Raw genomic sequence first — 13,870 nt, forward strand, 5'->3', positions numbered from 1 at the left:
GTCAACTAAAGTAAAAAAAAAAAAAAAAAAAAAATAGATACCGATAAACTTTAGGTATTTTACAACAATTGCGAAATTCATGTTGATCCGGATGGAGACGTCCAAAGGGACTTGCCGTTGGAGGAAAATGGAGTTCCCGTAGAAGAATCGAACCCGGGTCACCTAGGTGAAGTTCGAGTCCATTACCACTGCGCCAACCGACCATTCAAGATAAATAAATTAGTTAATCTATTGATAAAAGCAAGTAAATAAATGTTCAATTAATTAATTAAAGAACGAAAATACAACTTATTTCAAATGCATACCACAAGCAGGGTTTTGTTCGAACCCTGACCTTTATTTATAACTATGACAAAAAAAACTTATATGACGATAATTGGGCCAATCAGGACGGATGTTTTGATTAATGCCGTTTTAGGTCGTCATCAGCCCGGAGCCGACAAGTCAATAGAAGGTCGGCGTGTTATCGTAGTCTCCACACCAACTATAACCGTCTAACAGTACTGTCATTCGGGTTGTCGCTGTTTACCATTGTTGTCGCTATTATTCCGCTGTAATTATTTATGACAATAGAATATATACTTGCCAGTGCCAGATATACCGGCCTTTTTACGACACGATAGATTCACCTAGCAACAAAAGCATCCGTACCCCAGCATCATCAGATCTGCTTATAAATTCCTAATGAAGAAATCGACTTCTTGCCCCGAACCCATTGATTGGTTCAAATAAACACAGATATACCCTCGCGTGCACGCGCTGGTCATTCTACATGAGACATACCTGAATAGTCTTTGTATTGGAGTTACTTAGAGAGTTACCTGAATCAGAAGTGACTGTGAGTATAAATGATGTGGTGAACCAACCTGTGTTTAGGTGATATATTTACCCGTAACTACGTACAGATAGAGACGTTGCACGCGCTGGTATTCCTGTGGTTCTTGTATTTGAGAATTACTTACCTTAATCAATCTGGATAACATTTTTTTTTTTTAATTTGTCGGTGTGTAATCTAGTCAAGGAGTTCCGTTGGTGCTTGATATTTGTTTGTTTGCTTCTCAGAAGAATGTTTCAACATAATTCTACTATGTACTATTTATAAATTACCCAAATTCACAATCCTCGCACTCGAATGATGATATAAGCAATATGAAATGAAATACCTTCTGTTGAACAATGAGTCTTAATCGGAGAGTTTCAAAGGATCAACCGAAGAACAGCGGGAAGCTAAGCAAGGTGTCAAGGAAGAACTCGAAGGAGTCGGTGAAAGATGTAAATTTGAAAAATAGCTCAAAGGTACCAGTCCTGACTAAACAGATTTCCAAGAGATACATTAGAGGAGATTATGAAACTGGGTCCCAAAGAGGAAGTGTAAACAGTCAAGATACGTTTACAGGAAGTGCGTCAGCCGAAACCGATATACCGGAAGTATATGTGAGTATTAGACCGGAAGTTGATGCTAGGTTTACAAAATTAAGTTTTCATATTTCTATTCTCATCAATTTTGAATTTGAAAAGTTATTTTCAAGGTTCAATCATTCCAAACTACTTCCCTGGGGAAGCCTTCGGAGTTTTATTTTTCTAAGCCTTTTAGAAAATTGAACTTGAGCATATTAACCCAGAATATGGAAAATCCGCTCAATACAATTTTATTTGTTGAACAACACAATTTTGCTGACGTCATTTTGTAATTGTCGGTTATTGAAATGATGACGTGTATCATATTTTTAAGTGAATTAAGAAAAATGTTCAAAATCTTACGTTGATACGTACATGTATGTCGTCGACATTTATTAAGGAGTTATGTCTTTTTACCTTAGTGATGAGGTCATAAACGAGAATATGGATAATTAATTCAAATGTGGTCAGATCTTTAAATAAATAACATATTTTATGGAATAAATGAACGTGGAATCTTCAAATACTGTGAAAGGACGAAATGGGTTGATGAAAGGTGCAGTTTTACATTCAGGATTCGACCTACATTGAGTCTACTGCTAAATTCAAATGCGATGTTCACTTGTGTGTATGTTTTAGTATGCTGTGAGATTTCAGGCCATAGTACATTGTAAAGTCTGCCAGAGGACGTTTATTCCACAAGGCTTGTCGTTAACCTGCATTTCACATTAAAATATGTATGAACAGTACAGCGGTTCAGAATACACACACAGAGGTCTTGGGTTTTTTTTGTTTTTTTTTTATTCTTCTTTATTTATCTTTAGATCTAAAATCCTAGAATTTCGAAAATGGATAAATTATGGAGGTATTTCACCCCGCAACCCTGCATCTCCGCACTGCCTTTCATATCTTGAAATAAGAGGAGAGAGTGCGCCAATAAAAGTGGATCTCAATAGGGAATGTGTATGGTAAATTAAATCATAAGGACCAACTTGTTTATGTTATGGAGCTATAACACAAAAAACGGAGTGTATTCTCATAATCGATCGCTGGTGATAATCCTAAAATAACGATGCTTACAATTCGAATTGAATAATGAAATTAACAAAATATTGATATATCGTTTTTGTTTTTGAGGTGTGTTTTCCTTTTTGACACAATTTAAGAGCGTAATACAAAAAACTGTAGTCTCTGATACAGGATTAATAAGAATCATTTAATGGCAATGCTGGTACGTCTACCTTCTCAATATACATGTAACATTTAGACTAAATTTGGTTTGGTATATTATTGTTTAACGTCCCATAAACAGCTAAGGTCATTTAAGGACGGCCTCCCGTGCGTGCGACATGTATGTGTGTTTTGAGCGCAAATGTGTTTTTGGAAGCTGCAGGATGTTCGTCTTTGTGGTAGTCCAGAACTTTTGCCGATTTATAGTGCTACCTTACTGAAACATACTGCCGAAGACACCCAGCAGGACACCCCACCAGGTCACATTATACTGACAACGGTCGAACCACTCGTCCCATTTTCTAATATGCTGAGCGCTAAGCAAGAGTAGCAACTACCATTTTAAAGACTCTGGTATGTTCTGGCCAGGGGACAGAACCCAAGGCCTTCCTCACAGGGGCAAATGCTCAACTAAAGGCCAAAAGTGAGGCATTGCCAAAGGAGACGTTAGGAAGAAGAAAGTTGTCAAGAAAGAAGATAAAAGATAAGATCCCAAATTTAGTCGCCTCTTACTATCATGCAATGGGGGCAGCAGGTACAATTCTTACGCCCTACCTGCATACAGAAGTAGCATCCTCTTGTGGAACAACATGCATTAAATCTAACACATGTATGATACATTTACAAGGGTAGTAAAACCAAGCTTTAATAGCTAAATCGATTTACCTGTTGTGAATTATTCAGCAAACGCTTTAAAATCGCTACCTTTGTCTATAGATATCATTAACAGACGAATTGTGAAATAGAGAATATATTTCTACTGAAATGTTTAACATATTTTGTAGTCAACACTCCTCAAAAAATGCAAAACAATACGGCGTGGACTGCTTACACGACTGGCTATGCTATGTGGAGTTTATCTAAAGTGTTCAATAATTTGTTGTTTTAGGCTCATGGTCATAGTCATGCTATAGTTAATAATACGTTTTTACATTTGTAATCAACCATATATCATTCCATATCGTTAATAGAAAACACTTTTGGTTTGGTTTGTTTTTGTTTAACGTCCCTATTAACAACCAGGGTCATTTAAGGACGTGCCAGGTTTTGGAGGTGGAGGAAAGCCGAAGTACTCGGAGAAAAACCACCGGCCTACGGTCAGTACCTGGCAACTGCCCCACGTAGGTTTCGAACTCGCAACCCAGAGATGAAGGGCTAGTGATAAAGTGTCGGTACACCTTGACCACTCGGCCACCGCGGCAATACACAGTCGGATATAAAGATTCTTATATCATACATCTGACCTCAATATCACGAAGCAATCTTGTTTTTATTTCTCATATGATATAACGTTATGGCGTGCTATGGATTTGACTAAGTCAAGCTAAAATCCGTGTGAGATTTAAGATTGCTCCATGGTCCTTAAGGCTTTACATTTTTCTCTTGAGACATTTTGCCACAAAACCTTACTCAAAATTTGATTATCTCTTGTATAAAAAGATGTGTGCCCTCTTATACCGATTTTCACAATGACTTATACAATCAACTCTGTGCGACAAATACTTTAAAATCATTTTTCTATAATCGATAAATAAAAACAATAAAAAAAAAACATTTCCATAATGTATAATCTTACAAAAAAAAGAAAACCAAAAAATAAAACAAACAAGAAAAATATCTCTACCTGCCTCTGCTAGGATTAAAGACAATGTAAGCACCCCGGAATTATAACCATTCAAGGAGAGAGAGAGATAGTTAATTAGGAAGTGAGGCTCTACAATGTAACGAGGTTCCTTATCATCAAATGGGAAATATCTGACACGAAATATCGCGTCTAAGTGAAACTGATATAAATATTAGTTATATCAAATAAATAATTCATCAAGATGCCCACCAGTATCAGCAAGTAAAAGCCTAGGCGGCATTATCAAGTTCAGAGCAGACATATTTCCCCTGATACTAGTGTGTTATATAGGAATCAGATTGAATCGTTTTATTAACAAAATATTTGCAATATTGGTAAAATTAATAATTCAAGCGGTATTTCATTCATATGCAATATGAAAGACAACAGTTTACGAATTTGATTGGGAATCAAATCATTTAATTTTAAGATTCTTTATAATTCAAAGTTACTTTTTTATGTCGTCCGTCTCACATTTAAAGGAAATGTTGTGAAAAGGACTATTCTTTTGGTGGTCATTCTTGCACCCTGGTGTTTGAGTACCCTGTCACTCTGGTATTTGGATGTTTATTTTGTCACTCTTATGTTTAGATGTTTATTTTGTTACACTGATGTTTGTTTGTTTGGGGTTTTTTGGGGATTTTTTTGTTTGTTTTTTTGTTTGTTTGTTTTTTTGTTTTTTTTTTGTTTGTTGTTTTTTGTTGTTTTTTTTTTCTCACATAGTCTTTAGGTGTTTATTTTTATCACACTGATGTTTCACCAGTTCTTTTTGCGATTTTTTTTTTTCTTTTTTTTTGAAGAACATTTATGTCATTAGAGCTTATTTACTTAAAACAATAGAACTGTATAACACTTCGTTAATGTACACATTTATGTGACCTCTGTTTGTTTCTTTCCCAAATGAAAACTGTTCTAGAGCTTCGAATAGATTGATTTATAAAAGTTGATGCTATATGTTTTGCAATAGTTATGAAATAAATGAAAATATAGACTTTTTTATATTTTAAATGATTAATTTAAAGTGTTAAAAATCAAAACCGTTAGTAAATCGTCATAGATCAAAAGTTTGTTTTCATATCGAAATCTGTAACTAACGCACATCACCTGCATGCTGTATGTACCAAAGCTACCCTATATTGGAGCGTCTGCAAGATGGATTCGTGTGATTTTATTGATATCGGAAGAATGTATTGTGTGGATAATTGATGGTGTCTGAAATGAGATGTAGAGAATCACGTGGAGTAGGTGTTCAGGTGTACATATATCCAGGCAATACCTGTCTGAATTATGCATATCTACCTGTATGGCATGGCCTGTCTATCGCCATAAACCAGGTATATACTTATCATCACCCTAGCGACAGAGTAAGTCACTATATACCAGGCGGAACGCCGTCAATGACAGTTCACAGGGACATTGGCTAGGCTCTACCCCGCACTCCCAGGTACATATTCATGAAAGTGTGTCTAGAGTTCTGAGATTCAGTATTCGAATCACTTTTCACCATCCTGTTACGAATAAAAAAGGTCCGGTACATCCGCCTATCAGTTTAGGCCTTTCTACCTATGTAATTTCTGTTTTGTTAACATAAAATAATCATTCTGTACCCGGATGTTCATGTGTACGCATGAGCAGGTACTTGCCTACGCGGGTTGTAATTAAAATTTACGACTCGTTGCTTTCTGGTTAATCGATAAATGATAAAGAGTTGTTGAGTGCATTCGAGTTTGTAGCGATAACAATTTATGCACCACAAACAATGAAAATCGTTAGAAATTAATGTTTTGTGCCCACTCGATGTGCGGCGAAGTTTATCCACATAATTGCTGAACATTGTAAGATACGAATTAGCTAGCTCTATGCAAGAGTCCGTAAAAAATGCGCTGTGTCATTTATAAAACCGGGCTCGGTGAACTAGTATGTCGCACTATGAAAGAGAAAAATGGAAATTCTAAATCTATAACAACGAGCTAGCAACTTTAACCCCTGTTCATGGTCAGAAATGAAAAATTAATGTGTAAGGAATTTAAAGTGATCCTTTGAAAACTTGTGTTTGCCCTTCTTTAAACAATCGGAAAAGCAAATCTCCTTTCTTATCCATGACGTCACCCCCATCGTTTCCTTACCTATCATGGATTGCTATGCTCCATACTTGCAACAGCTTTGGTCGTGTCAAAATGAATTCCAGGGGTACCGTTATAGTGTTGTCTCATTGAAATATCAGAACGGGGATGTTATGACGATAGCACTGGCTATATTACTCATCTTCATTCTCCTACATAGAATAATGTTTAACTCTTTAGGAGTAATTTGAAAAGCCAAAACCAATCCGATTGAAACCGTTGAATCGCGAGAGAACCGAGAAAGTGATGTTACGGATTCACTCTTAAATCCAGAAGAGAACACTTTTTTCTAGCTAACCTAATTAATGATAAGGATTCGGATCAGTTTTGTCCCGTGTATTAAATATCAGAAGTTTCATAAAATTTACGGTTTACAATATCATTTGCTTTTGCTAAACCAATGCTTTTAAATTCTCATTTCTGCCATTAAATCTACATGCAGAAGTAGGATTAATGGGATTCAGAAAAAAACTCACACAACGTTTGATCAACCTTGAATAGCCATATGCAAGGGATTTTTCCCTAGAAAAGCAAACAATGGTTAAATATATTGTTTGGAGCAATATGATTAAAAAATAATACACCTATAAGAGGAGAGATATGCCTATAGTTATCCTGCAACTGGCACCGCATTGTCGGAACACATCCACCGTATACATTTTTGCTGTATACGGCAGTGATGGAAAACAGCTGAATTTTAGAGAATATTCGCACGTGCGTCAATTCGACTGACCTACAGTCTATGGACAAAAGTAGTGGAACGATAATTGTTCCACGATGACGGCACATCAGTTTCCGCGTTGTCGAAGTCGGAACTATAAACACAGTATATAAAGCACACCGACACCGTACCGCTTCCATCATTGGAAAGGTCATGGTCTCGTGTTTTGATTGGCGTTCTATTTGTGTCGTCTGCTAGCATGGTGTTTGTTTATAAATAATAGAAGCGAGATGGAGCCAAATTCGAGATACGCGAGTGAAGGCCAGAAACAAAGTGTGGTAGCTATGGTTCAGAAAGGCGTATCTTTCTAAAAAGTTGGTGAGCTACTGAATATGCTTTAAACTACAGTACATAGAATTTATAGAAATTTCTGTAAACGTGGAAGTGTGAAAAACGACAAAAAAACGGGCCGACAAAAAAGTTTAACTGCGCGTGACGGAAGGACAATTTTACGAGAATTGAAAGCCGACAGACGGATGTCTTTGGACAATATTTGTAATAATTTCAACACTAATGAAAACAGAAATGTTTCTTCTAAAACTGTATGGAGGTTTTTAAAATCAAATGGATATAGATGATGTGTTTGCAAGATTAGAAACAAATTAGGATTTTTCCTGTCAATAGAGTGAAACGGGTAACATGTTGTAATGAAAAGCGCCTGTATACGGATGACAACTGGAGAAAAATTATATTTTCAGATGAAAGTCAGATTGTGATTGGAAAGAACAATCGAGTGTGTATTTGGAGAAAATCAGACGAAGCTTATCATCCTGAGTGTATTTCTCCCCGAGTAAAAGATAAAAAAAAAACTGAGCCTTATGATCTGGGGGTGCATCACTTATCACGGTGTAGGAACACTCACTCGTGTTGACAGGAACATAAATTCTGACAAATACATTATAAATTTTAGACCAAAACTTGTGGCCAGTAATTGCTAGGCACTTTCCAGATGATAATTATGTATTTCAGGATGATAAAGCTCCTGTCCACCGTTCCAGAGTCACAAAAGCATATATAGAAACAAGCCAAATAAACACAGTGATCTGGCCGGCACAGAGCCCCGACCTTAACATTATAGAAAATTTGTGGTTGATAATTAAGAGGGCAATTGAACAGTCAGTTGAAAGAATAGAATCTTCTGAACAACTTTATCGAAAAATAGTTTCTGTTTGGACCAGTTTTGAGGTCGAAACAATCCCAAATCTTTACCGGTCAATTCCAATTCAACATACTATTTTTGATTAATACTCAATATTGCTTCGATCTTCTTCTTTGCAGTGGTATAATTTGTTTTGTTGTACATGTAGGTATAAATTATGCAAACTGCCAATATCGCCATTGAAACATAGCACCAGCTACAAATGTTTGACGGTACAACGTTACAATCGTTCCGACTACTTTTGTCCATAGACTGAAACAACATTTAAAAGGCGAACACATTTGGGACATTGTTGATACCGTTTCACTTAAAAATTATTATTTTCATGACTGTTGAATGATAGATAGAATACATGGTTGGTGTCTTAAAATATAAGCTGTATTTTTGGTTCGGGTTCGGGACAGAAAGACAAAAGTGGCTCGCCAAGGCTCGCCACTTTTGTCTTTCTTACCCTCGCCAAAATACAGCTTATATTTTAAGACACTGACTATGCATTCTTTATAGTAATACAATATCACAACGAAGACAATCTTATTTGATGACTCGTGTCCTGACTGGGCCTCGATTTCACGACCTACGGCACCTAATCGCCTAGCCAGAATATATATATACATTATATATGTACATATTCCTTTTGTTATATATAAGGAAGTTACCTTTTGATTTTTTTGCATTCGCTCCGTGTATGTGTAAAACACATTTTACCTTTCTCTAAATACTCTTTCCGTTATTACACTTAATAGAGTCCCACATCCATCACCCTGTATCACACGTTTCTAATATATATTTTAATTATTTACATGCACGAGGACGAATATTTATTAACTACAGGCGTTAATTTCGCCAGCGCTTTCCGCTTCATTTGACCAATCTATAATTTTCTCAAACATTTATGCATGACGAATCTCGCTATTAACGTGGTTCCCAGGCAACGTAATGATGACTGCTGTGTCGCGTTGTTACATGTAGCGACAGAGGTGCAAACTAATACTGGTGTCAATGGGAACGGAACTGTTTTCTAGAGAAATAATTCCGGATAATTACTTTTAACAAAATGGCGGATAGAGATCGCCAAATGGGAAGATATGTCGACGAAAATCTTCGTCTTGAAAACTTGTCCATGGTGAGTAATATTGTAGTGCTAACATCTTTTTGCTCGATAAGTGATTCTATATTTTGTGTAATATGTTACCCTGTATTTGATATGATACATGTATTGGAAGTCATACATGTGAGTTGTACGACTTGATCTTCGTTTGGTTCTAAATATTACATGATACATTGTATGTACGAATATCTCTACTCATCGATCGTGCCATATGTACGGAATATCTCTACACTCGACGCCATGTTCACCGACTATTTCTACATATCACGTGATTTGTACTGAATACCAACACATTACGTCATGTTTACCGAATATCTTTACATAAGAATGACGTGATATGTGCTGAATATATAGAGAATATATGGTCAGTGCCTATATAAATATAAGCTGTATTTTGGCGAGGGTAAAGAAAGACAAAAGTGGCGAGCCTTGACGAGTCACTTTTGTCTTTCTGTCCCGAGCCAAAAATACAGCTTATATTTTAAACCCCTGACTATGTATTCTATTTATGCTGCAAAAGTCATTAAAATGTTCTTTAAAAATAATCATTTTGAAGTGAAACCGTGTCAAAAATGACAGAAATTTGTTCGCCTCTTTAACGTTGTTTCCCTTTGAAGTAGGTCAGTCGAATTGACGCACGTGCTTAGATTCCAAAATACAGCTGTTTTCCGTCACCGCCGTATACAACAAAAATATTGATGGTGGGTGTATTCCGACAATGCGGTGACAGTTGCAGGATAAAAACATATAATATCATGTTTACCAAATATCTCTACATATCACTTGATTTGTACTGAATATCAACACATGACGTCATGTTTACCGGATATCTCTACATAAGATTGACGTGATATATGCTAAATATATCCATATAATATCATGTTTACCGAATAGCTCGACATATCACGTGATTTGTAATGATATCACAAGATTTGTTCAAATAATGGTATATGACGTCATGTCAAAGGAAGATTTCTACATATGACGTCATTTTATGGGATATTTCAAAATATGAAGCTATATTTATAGTTCTGCATACATATGACATGATATGTACCGAATACCTTTTCGCATCGCCAGTAAGGTTAATCACCACAAAACAAGTCACTGACACAACGATAGGCTTTTACTCACAGCAAGGCGGAAACAAGAGAGAGTACAATAAACATGATACATATAAAGCCGGATCCGGGTCCGGAATTCCGGAATGCAACAATTAACATTACACAACATATTTATGTTGGCGCCACCCTTTTTCAATACAATAAAAGTCCTGCACATTATGGAAGGGTGCAAACTTAAAAGTTTTTTTTAAACATCTTTTACAAGTTTACTGAACGGTATATTTACTTTCTGCACAAGGTAATAACTAAAGTCGTTAGCACAATATGTCTAGCGAATAAAGACAACTGGAACACGCTGAACACTAACATTTAACGCTAATAAAGGATATAGTCATCATAACGTTTTGGTACAGTCTTTTGGCGTCTCGGACGACTGGTCTGATTGTCCAAACTACAAGAACTAGGGGAAACATCATCGCTGGTAATAGATTCTGGGCTCATCCCTGATCCCTTTAGATCATCACAACACGGCCGAGAGCTGGTATCCGGGGGTGGCATCGAGATGACAACTGGAATGTCTGGAGTTGGGGTTGGAGGTGCTGCAATAGGTACGACTGAGTTGTTATCATCATCATCATCATCAACGCTTAGGTCTTCAGTAGGAGTATCCCTAGAGCTACGAGTTGTGCCACACTCAGTTACTTTGTAACAGTCAGACTTCTTCACTCTGTAGGAGTTGGCACGTAACTGGTTACCAACAAATTTCTGTATCTGGCACCACAAACCATCAAGCTTTGACACCAAATACCTGTCGCGAGCTGATGACTTATTACGATCCGCGTAAAGATAAACCAGATCACCAACCTGGATAGAAGGAACAGTTGGTACACGCCCATTTGGAGCCTTGGCGTGCTGACTAGACAGGTGATTGGACAGTCTGCGGTCATATTGTGACATAATTAAGTCCTGGTCACTAATAGGGATTTGTCTGTTCATGAACTGGTCTCGCTGGGTCCACATTTCTCGTGCAGATAGCCCGCGACTCCGGATGCGCGTATTCATCCGAGATGTGGCAAGTGAAAGGACAAGAGGGGTTACCGCGCGACACATCGGATCTTGACGTAAGATCTCATCCTCGAGTTCTTGTATTGCACGTTCCGCGACTGGGTTTTTGTTTACGTTCTTAGGGTTTCCCAATTCCAATGTCAACCTGTATTTCCGTAGCAAATCGTCCTTGACAAGAGCTTTGAAACCGGGAGCGGGGTCAGTGCGTATAACTGCATATGGTCCATCAAGAGGATGAAGCTCAATGCAAAGACGTATAAGTGCATCTCGTAGAGTCTCACGCTGTTCGTTCTCAAGTAGAGATGTAGCCGTGTATGATGTGACACACTCGCGGACAACCAAAATAAGTTGCCTTTCCCGTTTGACAACGTCTGCTGCGAACATGCACCCGACAGATACAGGTGGGTCTTGTGAAGTCTGCTCGAGGGCAAAGGAAGGAGCTTTCTTGAGCGACGCGCACTGATGGCAGGTGTCAGTAACCCGCTGTATAGCTGTATCCATATCCAAGGCAAAGAAATAACGATGGACAACCGTCTTAAGCTGATGACAGGTAGGATGCTCAAGTTTGATGTGTAACGAAGTTAACAGACCATCAAGCACCTGCCGCGGAATGATGATTCGATCCTTCGACGCACAGAATGGGGTAGTCGACTTCACGACAAGCAAGCCATCTTTAGAAAGGGATGCAACATTAAGATAACGCTTGACATCTTTTATGTTAGTAAGTTTCTTAGAGGGGCGTGTTCCCTGTCGTAGATGGGCACATGTGCGACGCAAATCGGAGCATTCAGATTGTATGTTCAACCAAGCGGAGCGGCTTGTGAATGGCAACTTTGTGGATCCGTCCAGAATTTCATTCATGTTCACGGTTCGAACTACGGCGCCACTCTCTAAGTTAACAAACGTGCAGATCTGACATGTAGGAAAGTCGCACTCCGGGGCATTACGGCTAGCGAAATCCGATGGCAGAATGGCTGATCCAGACACATGCTGGATGGATACCTGGAAACGGCTAGCTGTCGACAGAAATGTGGTGACTCTAGGACTGGCTGAAAATTCACCTCGACACAGCTTCTCAAAAGCCTGGACACACGGCTTGCTGTCTGTAAGAACACATGGTTTCAAGGATGACTGAATTATATATGGACTAAAGTGCTTGACAGCCGAAGCGATAGATAAAGCCTCAATTTCACAAGGCATCCAGGTTGCTTGGTTACCGCGTAGCTTAGCACTGAAATATCCAGCAAGTTCTGTTCGATTGTCGCGTGACACATAAAGTGTAGCACCGAGTCCGGGGTTTCTCACAGCTCCATCAGTAACGATCCAGAGCTGGTCACTTTGGCGAGGTAGCGTAATAGTGCGACTGTGGGATAAGGCTGACTGGGCCTTTCTGAATGTCTCGAGTAGTTCATCAGCCCACAGAATGGTGTCTTTCGATTCACGTCCAGCTACAATTTCATCTAGCTGTGATAACAATGCAGAACAACCTTTAACAACGCGGGCTAAAACCTTGTATGCGCCGATGAATGATCGGAGGCCGAAAACTGTAGTAGGAGGGCTGCATGTTGAGAGAGCCGCAAGACGGTGCGGACTAGCCTGAAGGGTGCCAAGTCGCCACACCCAGCCAAGAATGGTCGTTTGCCTCGGGGCAATAGTAGTCTTTGTGGCAGACAGATTTAAGTTACAACGGTGTAAGGCTTGCAAAACATTTCCCCAATTTTGACATAGTTCTTCAAAGGAATTGCCACCAATGTATAAGTCATCCGCAACTTTAGCTACGCATCCGGCTTCAACAAAGTCTCCTAAAACCCGACAAGTGAGTTCTTCCAAAGCGGTCTCGGACCCGGGCATGCCCATGGCCGAACGCACGTATACTCGTACTCCCTTATATGGTGTGGCCACACCACAGTACTTCATTGAGTCGCGACTCAAAGGGATCTGATAGAACGACTTTGTCAGGTCAGACGCGATTATGTATTTCCATTGAGCCATCTGGCGCAAGGTTGAGTCGACGTCTGGCAGAAGTGATGGTTGGGGTTTGCTGTACCTCCCAACATCTGCAAAGGCTGTGACTAGCCGAAAGCCACCGTTAGGTTTTTTAACTAGAAAGGATGGGTTGACGTACTCCACACAGATACCAATATCTTCAGGGCGCTTAAAAACACCTATTTTCTCAAGTTCATCGAATTTCCCTTGTAGTTCTACGAGCTGAGAACGGGAGTATTGAGGGACGCGACCTTTCCTTTGAGGTGGTTGTGAAGGACCCATATTGACCTTTGCCTCAAATGGGCCGGCGGCACCGTTATAGCCACTGAAATGTGGGTTGAACACAGAGTCAAACTCGTTTAAAACTTCACGAAATTTGTCTTTCATTTTAG

The 13,870-nt window shown here is 38.7% G+C and overlaps 1 protein-coding gene across 4 annotated transcripts in view; it reads left to right on the top strand.

Moving 5' to 3' along the window:
• The first annotated feature begins 440 nt into the window (after window positions 1-440).
• LOC117344874 (echinoderm microtubule-associated protein-like 2) overlaps window positions 441-13,870 on the top strand; it is a 47,091-nt gene continuing 33,661 nt past the window's right edge. For 2 of the 4 annotated variants that reach the window (XM_033907733.1, XM_033907734.1), the window contains exon 1: window positions 441-1,434. In XM_033907733.1, the coding sequence (XP_033763624.1) occupies window positions 1,177-1,434 (258 nt within the window). In that variant the 5' untranslated portion in view covers window positions 441-1,176. The remainder of the gene's footprint in view (window positions 1,435-13,870) is intronic. The other 2 variants (XM_033907735.1, XM_033907736.1) reach the window with 1 other exon arrangement.

Source organism: Pecten maximus, chromosome 16 (genome assembly GCF_902652985.1).
Source record: "Pecten maximus chromosome 16, xPecMax1.1, whole genome shotgun sequence".
Lineage (NCBI taxonomy): Eukaryota > Metazoa > Mollusca > Bivalvia > Pectinida > Pectinidae > Pecten > Pecten maximus.